This window comes from Mobula hypostoma, chromosome 23 (assembly GCF_963921235.1).
Source record: "Mobula hypostoma chromosome 23, sMobHyp1.1, whole genome shotgun sequence".
In the NCBI taxonomy this organism is placed as follows: Eukaryota; Metazoa; Chordata; class Chondrichthyes; order Myliobatiformes; family Myliobatidae; genus Mobula; species Mobula hypostoma.
The window spans coordinates 56,869,757-56,887,253 of NC_086119.1; the positions used below are offsets into that span (position 1 = coordinate 56,869,757).

Below are 17,497 nucleotides of genomic sequence, written 5' to 3' on the forward strand. Positions count from 1 at the left end.
GACTTTGGTATGGTGCAGCAGTCAGACCAGGGATCAGTCCTGTCTCCACTGTGGTGTGTCATCTCTAATAACACACCGACACCGAGTACAGGGGTCGAGACGTGATGTTACACCGAGTACAGGGGTCGAGACGTGATGTTACACCGAGTACAGGGGTCGAGACGTGATGTTACACCGAGTACAGGGGTCGAGACGTGATGTTACACCGAGTACAGGGGTCGAGACGTGGTGTTACACCGAGTACAGGGGTCGAGACGTGATGTTACACCGAGTACAGGGGTCGAGACGTGGTGTTACACCGAGTACAGGGGTCGAGACGTGATGTTACACCGAGTACAGGGGTCGAGACGTGATGTTACACTGAGTACAGGGGTCGAGACGTGATGTTACACTGAGTACAGGGGTCGAGACGTGATGTACACTGAGTACAGGGGTCGAGACGTGAGTGTAACCACGAGTACAGGGGTCGAGACGTGATGTACACTGAGTACAGGGGTCGAGACGTGATGTGACACTGAGTACAGGGGTCGAGACGTGATGTGTACACCGAGTACAGGGGTCGAGACGTGATGTTACACGAGACGACACGAGTACAGGGGTCGAGACGTGATGTTACACTGAGTACAGGGGTCGAGACGTGATGTTACACTGAGTACAGGGGTCGAGACGTGATGTTACACCGAGTACAGGGGTCGAGACGTGATGTTACACCGAGTACAGGGGTCGAGACGTGATGTTACACCGAGTACAGGGGTCGAGACGTGATGTTACACCGAGTACAGGGGTCGAGACGTGATGTTACACCGAGTACAGGGGTCGAGACGTGATGTACACTGAGTACAGGGGTCGAGACGTGATGTTACACCGAGTACAGGGGTCGAGACGTGATGTTACACCGAGTACAGGGGTCGAGACGTGATGTTACACTGAGTACAGGGGTCGAGACGTGATGTGACACGTGAGTACAGGGGTCGAGACGTGATGTGACACCGAGTACAGGGGTCGAGACGTGATGTGACACCGAGTACAGGGGTCGAGACGTGATGTTACACCGAGTACAGGGGTCGAGACGTGATGTTACACCGAGTACAGGGGTCGAGACGTGATGTTACACCGAGTACAGGGGTCGAGACGTGATGTGACACCGAGTACAGGGGTCGAGACGTGATGTTACACCGAGTACAGGGGTCGAGACGTGATGTTACACCGAGTACAGGGGTCGAGACGTGATGTGACACCGAGTACAGGGGTCGAGACGTGATGTTACACCGAGTACAGGGGTCGAGACGTGATGTGACACCGAGTACAGGGGTCGAGACGTGATGTGACACCGAGTACAGGGGTCGAGACGTGATGTTACACCGAGTACAGGGGTCGAGACGTGATGTTACACCGAGTACAGGGGTCGAGATGTTACACCGAGTACAGGGGTCGAGATGTTACACCGAGTACAGGGGTCGAGATGTTACACCGAGTACAGGGGTCGAGATGTTACACCGAGTACAGGGGTCGAGACGTGATGTTACACCGAGTACAGGGGTCGAGACGTGATGTTACACCGAGTACAGGGGTCGAGACGTGATGTTACACCGAGTACAGGGGTCGAGACGTGATGTTACACCGAGTACAGGGGTCGAGACGTGATGTGACACCGAGTACAGGGGTCGAGACGTGATGTGACACCGAGTACAGGGGTCGAGACGTGATGTGACACCGAGTACAGGGGTCGAGACGTGATGTGACACCGAGTACAGGGGTCGAGACGTGATGTGACACCGAGTACAGGGGTCGAGACGTGATGTTACACCGAGTACAGGGGTCGAGACGTGATGTTACACCGAGTACAGGGGTCGAGACGTGATGTGACACCGAGTACAGGGGTCGAGACGTGATGTGACACCGAGTACAGGGGTCGAGACGTGATGTTACACCGAGTACAGGGGTCGAGACGTGATGTTACACCGAGTACAGGGGTCGAGACGTGGTGTTACACCGAGTACAGGGGTCGAGACGTGGTGTTACACCGAGTACAGGGGTCGAGACGTGGTGTGACACCGAGTACAGGGGTCGAGACGTGATGTGACACCGAGTACAGGGGTCGAGACGTGGTGTTACACCGAGTACAGGGGTCGAGACGTGATGTTACACCGAGTACAGGGGTCGAGACGTGATGTTACACCGAGTACAGGGGTCGAGACGTGATGTTACACCGAGTACAGGGGTCGAGACGTGGTGTTACACCGAGTACAGGGGTCGAGACGTGATGTTACACCGAGTACAGGGGTCGAGACGTGATGTTACACCGAGTACAGGGGTCGAGACGTGATGTTACACCGAGTACAGGGGTCGAGACGTGATGTTACACCGAGTACAGGGGTCGAGACGTGATGTTACACCGAGTACAGGGGTCGAGACGTGGTGTTACACCGAGTACAGGGGTCGAGACGTGATGTTACACCGAGTACAGGGGTCGAGACGTGATGTTACACCGAGTACAGGGGTCGAGACGTGATGTTACACCGAGTACAGGGGTCGAGACGTGATGTTACACCGAGTACAGGGGTCGAGACGTGATGTTACACCGAGTACAGGGGTCGAGACGTGATGTTACACCGAGTACAGGGGTCGAGACGTGGTGTGACACCGAGTACAGGGGTCGAGACGTGATGTTACACCGAGTACAGGGGTCGAGACGTGATGTTACACCGAGTACAGGGGTCGAGACGTGATGTGACACTGAGTACAGGGGTCGAGACGTGATGTGACACCGAGTACAGGGGTCGAGACGTGGTGTGACACCGAGTACAGGGGTCGAGACGTGATGTTACACCGAGTACAGGGGTCGAGACGTGATGTTACACCGAGTACAGGGGTCGAGACGTGATGTTACACCGAGTACAGGGGTCGAGACGTGATGTTACACCGAGTACAGGAGTCGAGACGTGGTGTTACACCGAGTACAGGGGTCGAGACGTGATGTTACACCGAGTACAGGGGTGGAGACGTGATGTTACACCGAGTACAGGGGTCGAGACGTGGTGTTACACCGAGTACAGGGGTCGAGACGTGATGTTACACCGAGTACAGGGGTCGAGACGTGATGTGACACCGAGTACAGGGGTCGAGACGTGGTGTTACACTGAGTACAGGGGTCGAGACGTGGTGTTACACTGAGTACAGGGGTCGAGACGTGGTGTTACACTGAGTACAGGGGTCGAGACGTGATGTGACACCGAGTACAGGGGTCGAGACGTGATGTTACACCGAGTACAGGGGTCGAGACGTGATGTTACACCGAATACAGGGGTCGAGACGTGATGTTACACTGAGTACAGGGGTCGAGACGTGATGTGACACCGAGTACAGGGGTCGAGACGTGGTGTGACACCGAGTACAGGAGTCGAGACGTGGTGTGACACCGAGTACAGGGGTCGAGACGTGATGTGACACCGAGTACAGGGGTCGAGACGTGATGTTACACCGAATACAGGGGTCGAGACGTGATGTGACACCGAGTACAGGGGTCGAGACGTGGTGTTACACTGAGTACAGGGGTCGAGACGTGATGTTACACCGAGTACAGGGGTCGAGACGTGATGTTACACCGAGTATAGGGGTCGAGACGTGATGTTACACTGAGTACAGGGGTCGAGACGTGGTGTTACACCGAGTACAGGGGTCGAGACGTGATGTTACACTGAGTACAGGGGTCGAGACGTGATGTTACACCGAGTACAGGGGTCGAGACGTGATGTGACACCGAGTACAGGGGTCGAGACGTGATGTTACACCGAGTACAGGGGTCGAGACGTGATGTTACACCGAGTACAGGGGTCGAGACGTGGTGTTACACCGAGTACAGGGGTCGAGACGTGATGTGACACCGAGTACAGGGGTCGAGACGTGATGTGACACCGAGTACAGGGGTCGAGACGTGATGTGACACCGAGTACAGGGGTCGAGACGTGATGTTACACCGAGTACAGGGGTCGAGACGTGGTGTTACACCGAGTACAGGGGTCGAGACGTGATGTGACACCGAGTACAGGGGTCGAGACGTGATGTTACACCGAGTACAGGGGTCGAGACGTGATGTTACACCGAGTACAGGGGTCGAGACGTGGTGTTACACCGAGTACAGGGGTCGAGACGTGATGTGACACCGAGTACAGGGGTCGAGACGTGATGTTACACCGAGTACAGGGGTCGAGACGTGATGTTACACTGAGTACAGGAGTCGAGACGTGATGTTACACCGAGTACAGGGGTCGAGACGTGATGTTACACCGAGTACAGGGGTCGAGACGTGATGTGACACCGAGTACAGGGGTCGAGACGTGATGTTACACCGAGTACAGGGGTCGAGACGTGATGTTACACCGAGTACAGGGGTCGAGACGTGATGTGACACCGAGTACAGGGGTCGAGACGTGATGTTACACCGAGTACAGGGGTCGAGACGTGATGTGACACCGAGTACAGGGGTCGAGACGTGATGTTACACCGAGTACAGGGGTCGAGACGTGATGTTACACCGAGTACAGGGGTCGAGACGTGATGTTACACCGAGTACAGGGGTCGAGACGTGATGTTACACCGAGTACAGGGGTCGAGACGTGATGTGACACCGAGTACAGGGGTCGAGACGTGATGTTACACCGAGTACAGGGGTCGAGACGTGATGTGACACCGAGTACAGGGGTCGAGACGTGATGTTACACCGAATACAGGGGTCGAGACGTGATGTTACACCGAGTACAGGGGTCGAGACGTGATGTTACACCGAGTACAGGGGTCGAGACGTGATGTTACACCGAGTACAGGGGTCGAGACGTGATGTTACACCGAGTACAGGGGTCGAGACGTGATGTGACACCGAGTACAGGGGTCGAGACGTGATGTGACACCGAGTACAGGGGTCGAGACGTGATGTGACACCGAGTACAGGGGTCGAGACGTGATGTGACACCGAGTACAGGGGTCGAGACGTGATGTGACACCGAGTACAGGGGTCGAGACGTGATGTGACACCGAGTACAGGGGTCGAGACGTGGTGTTACACCGAGTACAGGGGTCGAGACGTGATGTGACACCGAGTACAGGGGTCGAGACGTGATGTGACACTGAGTACAGGGGTCGAGACGTGATGTTACACCGAGTACAGGGGTCGAGACGTGATGTGACACTGAGTACAGGGGTCGAGATGTGATGTTACACCGAGTACAGGGGTCGAGACGTGATGTTACACCGAGTACAGGGGTCGAGACGTGGTGTTACACCGAGTACAGGGGTCGAGACGTGATGTGACACCGAGTACAGGGGTCGAGACGTGATGTTACACCGAGTACAGGGGTCGAGACGTGGTGTTACACCGAGTACAGGGGTCGAGACGTGATGTTACACCGAGTACAGGGGTCGAGACGTGATGTTACACCGAGTACAGGGGTCGAGACGTGGTGTTACACTGAGTACAGGAGTTGTGACGTGGTGTTACACCCCGTACAGGAGTTGAGATTTGATGTTACACCCCGTACAGGAGTTGAGATGTTATGTTTAAGATATTGGTGAGACCACATCTAGAGCACTGTGCACAGTCCTGGTCACCCAGCTAGACAGAACATGATTCATCTGGAAAGGGTGCAGGAAAGATTCATGATTTGGCAACCGGTTGTATGAAGAGACTGGATAGGCTGGGGCTTTTTCACTGAAGCGAAGAAGACTGACAGGTGACCTTACAGAGGTGGCAAATACAACAGACGCAACGAAGAGGCTCTTACATGAATGTGCAGAAAATGGAGGGAATTGGACTGTGTGTAGGCAGAAGGGATGTGGTTTGTTTCATTCGTTTGGCGTGACATCGTGAGCAGAAGGTGCTGTTCCCCGACTGTACTGTGCCATGTTCTATATTGTCGTGATTCGCATTTGGTTATCAACTCAGCATTTATGCTGAATCAAGCCCCTGTCAGTTACAGTCGGGTTGTTACTGTATTGTCGTGGTTCACCAGCCGGAAACAGTGGGTATGGAATGAGCTCAGACCCTTGTGTGGGTAGGGCTGCCCCTGCTGGAAATGACATGGAAATCCAGCTCAGAACTGGGCAATCAGCAGAGGACAGTGTTACAGTGTCTACTGACACAGCGTCCAGCAGGGGACAGAGTTACAGTGTCGATGGACACACCGTCCAGCAGGGGACGGAGTTACAGTGTCGACGGACACACCGTCCAGCAGGGGAGGGAGTTACAGTGTCTACTGACACAGCGTCCAGCAGGGGACGGAGTTACAGTGTCGACGGGCACTGCGTCCAGCAGGGGACGGAGTTACAGTGTCGATGGACACACCGTCCAGCAGGGGACGGAGTTACAGTGTCGACGGGCACAGCGTCCAGCAGGGGAGGGAGTTACAGTGTCGACGGGCACAGCGTCCAGCAGGGGAGGGACTTACAGTGTCGACGGGCACAGCGTCCAGCAGGGGAGGGAGTTACAGTGTCGACGGGCGCAGCGTCCAGCAGGGGAGGGACTTACAGTGTCGACGGGCGCAGCGTCCAGCAGGGGAGGGAGTCACAGTGTCGACGGGCGCAGCGTCCAGCAGGGGAGGGACTTACAGTGTCGACGGGCGCAGCGTCCAGCAGGGGAGGGAGTCACAGTGTCGACGGGCGCAGCGTCCAGCAGGGGAGGATGTTACAGTGTCGACGGGCACAGCGTCCAGCAGGGGAGGGAGTTACAGTGTCGACGGGCACAGCGTCCAGCAGGGGAGGGAGTTACAGTGTCGACGGGCACAGCGTCCAGCAGGGGAGGGAGTTACAGTGTCGACGGGCACAGCGTCCAGCAGGGGAGGATGTTACAGTGTCGACGGGCACAGCGTCCAGCAGGGGAGGGAGTTACAGTGTCGACGGGCACAGCATCCAGCAGGGGAGGGAGTTACAGTGTCGACGGGCACTGCGTCCAGCAGGGGAGGGAGTTACAGTGTCGACGGGCACAGCGTCCAGCAGGGGAGGGAGTTACAGTGTCGACGGGCACAGCGTCCAGCAGGGGAGGGAGTTACAGTGTCGACGGGCACAGCGTCCAGCAGGGGAGGGACTTACAGTGTCGACGGGCACAGCGTCCAGCAGGGGAGGGAGTTACAGTGTCGACGGGCACAGCGTCCAGCAGGGGAGGGACTTACAGTGTCGACGGGCACAGCGTCCAGCAGGGGAGGGACTTACAGTGTCGACGGGCACACCGTCCAGCAGGGGAGGGAGTCACAGTGTCGACGGGCGCAGCGTCCAGCAGGGGAGGGACTTACAGTGTCGACGGGCGCAGCGTCCAGCAGGGGAGGGAGTCACAGTGTCGACGGGCGCAGCGTCCAGCAGGGGAGGATGTTACAGTGTCGACGGGCACAGCGTCCAGCAGGGGAGGGAGTTACAGTGTCGACGGGCACAGCGTCCAGCAGGGGAGGGAGTTACAGTGTCGACGGGCACTGCGTCCAGCAGGGGAGGGAGTTACAGTGTCGACGGGCACAGCGTCCAGCAGGGGAGGATGTTACAGTGTCGACGGGCACAGCGTCCAGCAGGGGAGGGAGTTACAGTGTCGACGGGCACAGCGTCCAGCAGGGGAGGGAGTTACAGTGTCGACGGGCACTGCGTCCAGCAGGGGAGGGAGTTACAGTGTCGACGGGCACAGCGTCCAGCAGGGGAGGGAGTTACAGTGTCGACGGGCACAGCGTCCAGCAGGGGAGGGAGTTACAGTGTCGACGGGCACTGCGTCCAGCAGGGGAGGGACTTACAGTGTCGACGGGCACTGCGTCCAGCAGGGGAGGGAGTTACAGTGTCGACGGGCACAGCGTCCAGCAGGGGACAGAGTTACAGTGTCGACGGGCACAGCGTCCAGCAGGGGAGGGACTTACAGTGTCGACGGGCACAGCGTCCAGCAGGGGAGGGACTTACAGTGTCGACGGGCACACCGTCCAGCAGGGGACGGAGTTACAGTGTCGACGGGCACAGCGTCCAGCAGGGGAGGGAGTTACAGTGTCGACGGGCACAGCGTCCAGCAGGGGACAGAGTTACAGTGTCGACGGGCACAGCGTCCAGCAGGGGAGGGACTTACAGTGTCGACGGGCACAGCGTCCAGCAGGGGAGGGACTTACAGTGTCGACGGGCACACCGTCCAGCAGGGGACGGAGTTACAGTGTCGACGGGCACAGCGTCCAGCAGGGGACGGTGTTACAGTGTCGACGGGCACAGCGTACAGCAGGGGAGGGACTTACAGTGTCGACGGGCACAGCGTCCAGCAGGGGAGGGACTTACAGTGTCGACGGGCACAGCGTACAGCAGGGGAGGGACTTACAGTGTCGGCGGGCACAGCGTCCAGCAGGGGAGGGACTTACAGTGTCGACGGGCACAGCGTCCAGCAGGGGAGGGACTAACAGTGTCGACGGGCACTGCGTCCAGCAGGGGAGGGAGTCACAGTGTCAACGGGCGCAGCGTCCAGCAGGGGAGGGACTTACAGTGTCGACGGGCGCAGCGTCCAGCAGGGGAGGGAGTCACAGTGTCGACGGGCGCAGCGTCCAGCAGGGGAGGATGTTACAGTGTCGACGGGCACAGCGTCCAGCAGGGGAGGGACTTACAGTGTCGACGGGCACAGCGTCCAGCAGGGGAGGGAGTTACAGTGTCGACGGGCACTGCGTCCAGCAGGGGAGGGACTTACAGTGTCGACGGGCACAGCGTCCAGCAGGGGAGGATGTTACAGTGTCGACGGGCACAGCGTCCAGCAGGGGAGGGAGTTACAGTGTCGACGGGCACAGCGTCCAGCAGGGGAGGATGTTACAGTGTCGACGGGCACAGCGTCCAGCAGGGGAGGGAGTTACAGTGTCGACGGGCACAGCGTCCAGCAGGGGAGGGAGTTACAGTGTCGACGGGCACAGCGTCCAGCAGGGGAGGGAGTTACAGTGTCGCCGGGCACAGCGTCCAGCAGGGGAGGGAGTTACAGTGTCGACGGGCACAGCGTCCAGCAGGGGAGGGAGTTACAGTGTCGACGGGCACAGCGTCCAGCAGGGGAGGGAGTTACAGTGTCGACGGGAACACCGTCCAGCAGGGGAGGGAGTTACAGTGTCGACGGGCACAGCGTCCAGCAGGGGAGGGAGTTACAGTGTCGACGGGCACAGCGTCCAGCAGGGGAGGGACTTACAGTGTCGACGGGCACAGCGTCCAGCAGGGGAGGGAGTTACAGTGTCGACGGGCACAGCGTCCAGCAGGGGAGGGAGTTACAGTGTCGACGGGCACAGCGTCCAGCAGGGGAGGGAGTTACAGTGTCGACGGGCACTGCGTCCAGCAGGGGAGGGAGTTACAGTGTCGACGGGCACAGCGTCCAGCAGGGGAGGGAGTTACAGTGTCGACGGGCACTGCGTCCAGCAGGGGAGGGAGTTACAGTGTCGACGGGCACAGCGTCCAGCAGGGGACGGAGTTAGAGTGTCGACCGACACACCATCCAGCAGGGGACGGAGTTACAGTGTCTACGAACACAGCGTCCAGCAGGGGAGGGACTTACAGTGTCGACGGGCGCAGCATCCAGCAGGGGAGGGAGTTACAGTGTCGACGGACACAGCGTCCAGCAGGGGACGGGGTTACAGTTTTTACGTACACAGCATCCAGCAGGGGACGGAGTTACAGTGTTGACGGACACAGCGTCCAGCAGGGGACGGAGTTACAGTTTTTACAGACACACCGTCCAGCAGGGGACGGAGTTACAGTGTCGACGGACACAGCCTCCAGCAGGGGACGGAGTTACAGTGTCGACGGACACAGCGTCCAGCAGGGGACGGAGTTACAGTGTCAGCGGACACAGCGTCCAGCAGGGGACGGAGTTACAGTTTTTACGGACACACCTTCCAGCAGGGGACGGAGTTACAGTGTCGACGGACACAGCGTCCAGCAGGGGACGGAGTTACAGTGTCGGCGGACACAGCGTCCAGCAGGGGACGGAGTTACAGTGTCGACGGACACAGCGTCCAGCAGGGGACGGTGTTACAGTGTCGACGGACACAGCGTCCAGCAGGGGACGGAGTTACAGTGTCGACGGACACAGCGTCCGGCAGGGGACGGAGTTACAGTTTTTACGGACACACCTTCCAGCAGGGGACGGAGTTACAGTGTCGGCGGACACAGCGTCCAGCAGGGGACGGAGTTACAGTGTCGGCGGACACAGCGTCCAGCAGGGGACGGAGTTACAGTGTCGACGGACACAGCGTCCAGCAGGGGATGGAGTTGCAGTGTCAATGGAAACGTCGTCCGGCAGGGCAGCGTGACCTCTGGCCAAAGGAAAACCGAAGGCACAGCAGGGAAAGGCAGCAATATCGTGGAGAAGGAAGCGCTGGGATGCACCCGACTTCGAGCAAAGTGGAGCTCACCTGGTATCGATAGCCCTTGTCAACGCCCAGTGTCTGTGTGCAGAACTTGTGTGTGACACCGAACTGCTGCATCAGGTAGGCCAGGTCAATGGTCCAGACACTCTCACCCAACTGTAGTCTCCAGCAGGCGGTCTGAAACTCCTCATCGCTCACCGGGTGCAGGTACCTTCAGAAAGGGCATCAGAGGCTGGGGTTTACCAGTACGTATCGTGCGCAGAGTTACCAACCAGACACCCAGCTTGCATGACCACCAACACAATGGTTGAATGTGCTAAAAAAAACCATGCCTTAGGAATGGATCTCCTTTCAATGAGAGAAGGGGGACATGCTATAGAAAATCACAAAACAGACACCGTAATGTAGGAATCACCTGTGAGTTTGTCTCAGGGAGAAGGAAGGACGAATTTGCAAAACAAACTACACAAATGCAGGAACACTACAGCAGTCACATCTGGAGAGCTTAACTGCCCTGATGTTAACTGAGGTATAGTCTGTGTAGAAGATCCCTGCTTTTATTAATGAGGAAGTGGAAGGGTGAGTTAGTAATTTTGCAGATGACGCAATGGCTGGTGGAGTTGAGGGTAGTGTAAAAGGTGACGAGGGGATATTGGTAGGATGCAGAGCCAGCTGACAAGTGACATATAGTGTTCAATCTTCAGGTCGACTTCATTGATCCTTCAAAGTTGCCATGCAGGTTGATAGGGTTGTTAAGAAGGGGTGTAGTGTGTTGGCTGTAAGGTCATGTTACAGCTCTATAAAACCTTGGTTAAATGATATTTGGACAATTGTGCTCAGTTCTCATCCCCTCGTTATAGGAAGGATCTGGAAGCTTTAGAGAGGGTGCAGAGCAGGCTTACCAGGATGCTGCCTGGATTGACCAGCATGTTCTAATGAGGACTGGTTTATCTAGTTTATCAAGCTAGGGCTTTTCACTTTGGAGCAAAGGAGGATGAGAGGTGACTTGATAGACGTGTACGAAATAACAAGAGGCAGAGATTGAGTGGACAGCCAGAGATACTTTATCAGGGGAGGAATTTACTTAGAGATACAGCACGGAATGGGTCCTTCCAGCCCTTTGAGCCGCACAGTCCAGAACCCCCCGAAAACCCCGATTGAACCCTGACCCAATCACAGAGACTAGGAGAGAGCAAGTTAGTTCACAACAGGGGGACGGGAACAAGTGCAGAGAGACAGAGGGGTGTAAATCGAGGGTAGAAGCAAAAAGTAGTAAGGTGAAAAGTAAAAATGGCAAGCCGGCAAATCCAGGGCAAAAATCAAAAAGGGCAAAAATCAAAAAGGGCCACTTTTCAACATAATTGTTTAAGGGCTAAGAGTGTTATAAAAGCGAGCCTGAAGGCTTTGTGTGTCAATGCAAGGAGCATTTGTAACAAGGTGGATGAATTAAAAGTGCAGATTGTTATTAATGAATATGATATAGTTGCGATCACAGAGACATGGCTCCGGGGTGACCAAGGATGGGAGCTCAACATTCAGGGATATTCAATATTCAGGAGGGATAGACATGAAAGAAAAGGAGGTGGGGTAGCATTGCTGGTTAGAGAGGAGAATAATGCAATAGAAAGGAAGGACATCAGCCGGGAGGATGTGGAATCAATATGGGTAGATCTGCATAACACTAAGGGGCAGAAAATGCTGGTGGGAGTTGTGTACAGGCCACCTAACAGTAGTAGTGAGGTTGGGGATGGCATTAAACAGGAAATTAGAAATGTGTGCGATAAAGGAACAGCAGTTATAATGGGTGACTTCAATCTACATATAGATTGGGTGAACCAAATTGGTAAGGGTGCTGAGGAAGAGGATTTCTTGGAATGTATGCGGGATGGTTTTTTGAACCAACATGTCGAGGAACCAACTAGAGAGCAGGCTATTCTGGACTGGGTTTTGAGCAATGAGGAAGGGTTAGTTAGCAATCTTGTCATGAGAGGCCTCTTGGGTAAGAGTGACCATAATATGGTGGAATTCTTCATTAACATGGAGAGTGACATAGTTAATTCAGAAACAATGGTTCTGAACTTAAAGAAGGGTAACTTTGAAGGTATGAGACGTGAATTAGCTAAGATAGACTGGCAAATGACACTTAAGGATTGACGGTGGATATGCAATGGCAAGCATTTAAAGAACGCATGGATGAACGACAACAATTGTTCATCCCAGTTTGGCAAAAGAATAAATCAAGGAAGGTAGTGCACTCATGGCTGACAAAGGAAATTAGGGATAGTATCAATTCCAAAGAAGAAGCATACAAATTAGCCAGAAAAAGTGGCTCACCTGAGGACTGGGAGAAATTCAGAGTCCAGCAGAGGAGGACAAAGGGCTTAATTAGGAAAGGGAAAAAAGATTATGAAAGAAAACTGGCAGGGAACACAAAAACTGACTTAAAAGCTTTTATAGATATGTGAAAAGAAAAAGATTGGTTAAGACAAATGTAGGTCCCTTACAGACAGAAACAGGTGAATTGATTATGGGGAGCAAGGACATGGCAGACCAAATGAATAACTACTTTGGTTCTGTCTTCACTAACGAGGACATAAATAATCTTCCAGAAATAGTAGGGGACAGAGGGTCCAGTGAGATGGAGGAACTGAGGGAAATACATGTTAGTAGGGAAGTGGTGTTAGGTAAATTGAAGGGATTAAAGGCAGATAAATCCCCAGGGCCAGATGATCTGCATCCCAGAGCGCTTAAGGATGTAGCCCAAGAAATAGTGGATGCATTAGTGATAATTTTTCAAAACTCTTATTAGATTCTGGACTAGTTCCTGAGGATTGGAGGGTGGCTAATGTAACCCCACTTTTTAAAAAAGGAGGGAGAGAGAAACCGGGGAATTATAGATCGGTTAGCCTGACATCGGTGGTGGGGAAAATGCTAGAGTCAGTTATCAAAGATGTGATAACAGCACATTTGGAAAGCGGTGAAATCATCGGACAAAGTCAGCATGGATTTGTGAAAGGAAAATCATGTCTGACGAATCTCATAGAATTTTTTGAGGATGTAACTAGTAGAGTGGATAGGGGAGAACCAGTGGATGTGGTATATTTGGATTTTTAAAAGGTTTTTGACAAGGTCCCACACAGGAGATTAGCGTGCAAACTTAAAGCACACGGTATTGGGGGTATGGTATTGATGTGGATAGATAATTGGTTGGCATACAGGAAACAAAGAGTGGGAATAAACGGGACCTTTTCAGAATGGCAGACAGTGACTAGTGGGGTACCGCAAGGTTCAGTGCTGGGACCCCAGTTGTTTACAATATATATTAATGACTTGGACGAGGGAATTAAATGCAGCACCTCCAAGTTTGCGGATGACACGAAGCTGGGCGGCAGTGTTAGCTGTGAGGAGGATGCTAAGAGGATGCAGGGTGACTTGGATAGGTTAGGTGAGTGGACAAATTCATGGCAGATGTAATTTAATGTGGATAAATGTGAGGTTATCCACTTTGGTGGCAAAAACAGGAAAACAGATTATTATCTGAATGGTGGCCGGTTAGGAAAAGGGGAGGTGCAACGAGACCTGGGTGTCATTATACACCAGTCATTGAAAGCGGGCATGCAGGTACAGCAGGCGGTGAAAAAGGCGAATGGTATGCTGGCATTCATAGCAAAAGGATTCAAGTACAGAAGCAGGGAGGTACTACTGCAGTTGTACAAGGCCTTGGTGAGACCACACCTGGAGTATTGTGTGCAGTTTTGGTCCCCTAATCTGAGGAAAGACATCCTTGCCATAGAGGGAGTACAAAGAAGGTTCACCAGATTGATCCCTGGGATGGCAGGACTTTCATATGACGAAAGACTGGATCAACTAGGCTTATACTCGTTGGAATTTAGAAGATTGAGGGGGGATCTGATTGAAACGTATAAAATCCTAAAGGGATTGGACAGGCTAGATGCAAGAAGATTGTTCCCGATGTTGAGGAGGTCCAGAACGAGGGGTCACAGTTTGAGGATAAAGGGGAAGCCTTTTAGATCCGAGATGAGGAAAAACTTCTTCACACAGAGAGTGGTGAATCTGTGGAATTCTCTGCCATAGGAAACAGTTGAGGCCAGTTCATTGGGTATATTTAAGAGGGAGTTAGATATGGCCCTTGTGGCTAAAGGGATCAGGGGGTATGGAGAGAAGACAGGTACAGGGTTCTGAGTTGGATGATCAGCCATGATCATACTGAATGGCGGTGCAGGCTCTAAGGGCCAAATGGCCTACTCCTGCACCTATTTTCTATGTTCTATGGATCTATAATTTACAATGACCAATAACCCTCAGACTGTGGGAGAAGTGGAGCACCCGGGGAAAGCCCACAAGTTCTGCGGGGAGAACGTACAAACTCCTTACCAACACTAGGGCTCTGAACTCCATTGCCCCGACCCGTAAGAGTGTCGTGCTGGCTAATCAAGAGGTCGAGAGGATTGGAGGGAAGTATAAAGGACATCTCAGAGTGGAGGGTAACTGGAACACCCCGCTAGGGTGGTAGCAGGTGCTGACACAACAGGGGCTTTTAAAACTCTTAAATGGGCACATTTCAACTCAATCTTTGTTTCTGACCTGCACTTTGTTTTCCATTTTACTTATGTAAGGGGGTTTCGTCTTTTATGTTACTGTGTAGGCTAATTAAAATGGCTTCTTCGTTATGTTATACCTGGGAATGCTTCTTTGTTCTGATAAACGCTGAGAAAGTCCTTCCCGCCAGCTGTTTGTTTTGTATTATCTATTGGTATGAGGACGAATGAACCAATTGGGATAGTTGTTATGACTTTGGTGTATCTGGAAGATTTGTATGCGTGGGGTTTTGGGGCAGAAGGCGGGAGAGAGAGAGACAGAGAATGGAGCAGGTGCTGTGAGTCCGCTAACGGGTCGGACCCCGAGGAGGGCGTTCGGCGAGGAGACGGAGACGGACTCGTGTGGAGCGTCTGGTTGACCACCGTTGTTGGTCCCAGGCGGCCAGTCGAGGTGATCCAAGGGGTCGAAGAGTGAAGAAGGAGGGTCCTGAGCTCCAACTGTTTGTGCACGAAGAGATTGAACTTTGATAAGTGTGGCACCTTTTATTTTCCTTTTATATTTTATTGTCTCTTAATTATATAGTTCCAGTAATATCTATAAACGGTAAATCATTTAATCGTATCTGGTGTATTGTCTGTTATTTGGGCGGGGTGGGGTACCTCACACAGCATCCACACAAACTTATTACCCAGTTTGGCAGGGCCGAGGGCTGTTTCCCTAGACGACAGCGAGCCGAGTGACCCTGAGGGTGGCCTGGGGGGGCTACACTTATTATATTATTTATTTTTAATTTTATTTCGAGATAAGCATGGTAATAGGCACAAAGGGCCCACACGGCCCAATTACACCCACCTGACTGACTAACTGGACATCTTTGGATTGTGGCAGGAAACGAGAGCCACTGGAGGAAACCCACACGGTCACAGACAGCGACGAATCGCTGGAGCAGAGGGCAGCATCAAGCTTACATGCACCTAAATATTTTAATATTCCATTAACTGTTTAGTCCATTCCTCCTTCCAAAACGTATCTGCACACACCTGTGATCTGAAAACTTTATCTTGTGTCCAATATACCTAGGTCATTAACAACTTTTTAAAGGAGGAAACAGCACAGTCCCCACACTATCACTCTAATAAAAACAGAGGTGGTCTCTGATACTCCCTGAGCCAGGTCACATCCGTGGACGAGGAGCAGAGTTAACATTCTGACAGAGGATGTTTGATATTCCCAACACTTTGTTTTTATTTTCGATCTCCAGTACATGAAACTTATTTTTAATTTACAAACTACCATTTACACACTGTTGCCAATTTTCTTTTCAGAAAGGAAGCTCTTCCCCCCCCCACCCCCACTTCTGAAATGCTTTACTTCCTGAAAGGTGGCAAATGTTTGCAAAGCAATTAGGACACGTCAAGTATAGTCACTATATTCTGTGAATATAAAGAGCCAAAGAACACTACAGCAAAGAAGCTGGCCCTTCGGCCCATCTGGTACGTGCTGGACAGTTAATCCGTCCAGTCCCACCAACCTGCACCTGGGCCATAGCCCTCCCATCCATACCTGTGCAAACTTGTCAAACATTGAAACCAGTCTCACATCCAGCACCTGCACCGGCAGCTCGTTGCACACTCCTGTCACCCTCTGAGTGAAGAGGCTCCCCGTAAAACAATTCACCTTTCACCCTTGATCCATGACCTCTAGTTGTAGTCTCACACAACCTCAGCGGAAAAAGCCTGCTTGTTTATAAACAGTGGACATTTTGGGTCGAGACTTCATGAAGGGTCTCAGCCCGAATAGTCGATTGTTTATCCCCTTTCCTCGGTGCAGACTCGTGCTCAGTTCCTCCGGTATAGTGAATGTCTTCGTCAGAGCTCGAGGGGAAGGACGTGGAAATGGAAATGGGTGAAAACCAGCATGGGTTTGCAGTGTGGTTGGAGCCTGGGACCGGGGAGGTGCTGCCGGGGGATGTGATGGGAGACCTGGGCAGGGTGGGATCAGAGAGTTAACAGCATGAGCCGAGTGCTGAAAGCCCTCACCGATTCTACTTACTGCAGCACCATTCTGGAGCAGGCAAGTCCACAATCCCAGTGAAAGGACTGCTGAATGACAGGCACGTTCAACCGAACCAGGTCACCTGCAGGGCACAGGAGAAGGCAGAAGCTCAGGAAAGCCGCAACATCCGACTGACTGCTCAGCTGCAGCCAGGACCAGCACCGCCATTACACAGGTTGTGACGCTGCTCACCCACTCTCGGCCTTCGGCCCCACAGCACACCCCACCCCAAGCCCACTAAATGTACACCCAAGAGAACTTAAAACCCAAGTGTTGCCGTGGAAACAAAGAAAGGATCAGCAAAAGTTAATTATCAAGAGTGTGTGTTGCTTGGATTTCCATCATATGCAGATTTCCTCCTGTTTGTGACTGGATTACCACACTGCGAAGTCCCTTCCATGCATGCTTACCCTGAAGACGTTGAAATCTTCCCTTCGATGGGAATTCAGTGAAACCCTCTCTCTCTGCTCACCCCGACCCGCTACCACAGCCACGTATCCTTCCTGGGAACACGTCTCCACTGCCAGCTTGTACCGCACGGTTTCCAG

The 17,497-nt window shown here is 53.4% G+C and overlaps 1 protein-coding gene across 1 annotated transcript in view; it reads right to left on the reverse strand.

Moving 5' to 3' along the window:
* gucd1 (guanylyl cyclase domain containing 1) overlaps positions 1-17,497 on the reverse strand; it is a 33,180-nt gene that overhangs the window by 11,155 nt on the left and 4,528 nt on the right. The window contains exons 2-3 of the mRNA XM_063031688.1: positions 16,947-17,031; positions 10,380-10,545 (exon numbers count right to left, since the gene is read on the reverse strand). Of these exons, the coding sequence (XP_062887758.1) occupies positions 10,380-10,545; positions 16,947-17,031 (251 nt within the window). The remainder of the gene's footprint in view (positions 1-10,379; positions 10,546-16,946; positions 17,032-17,497) is intronic.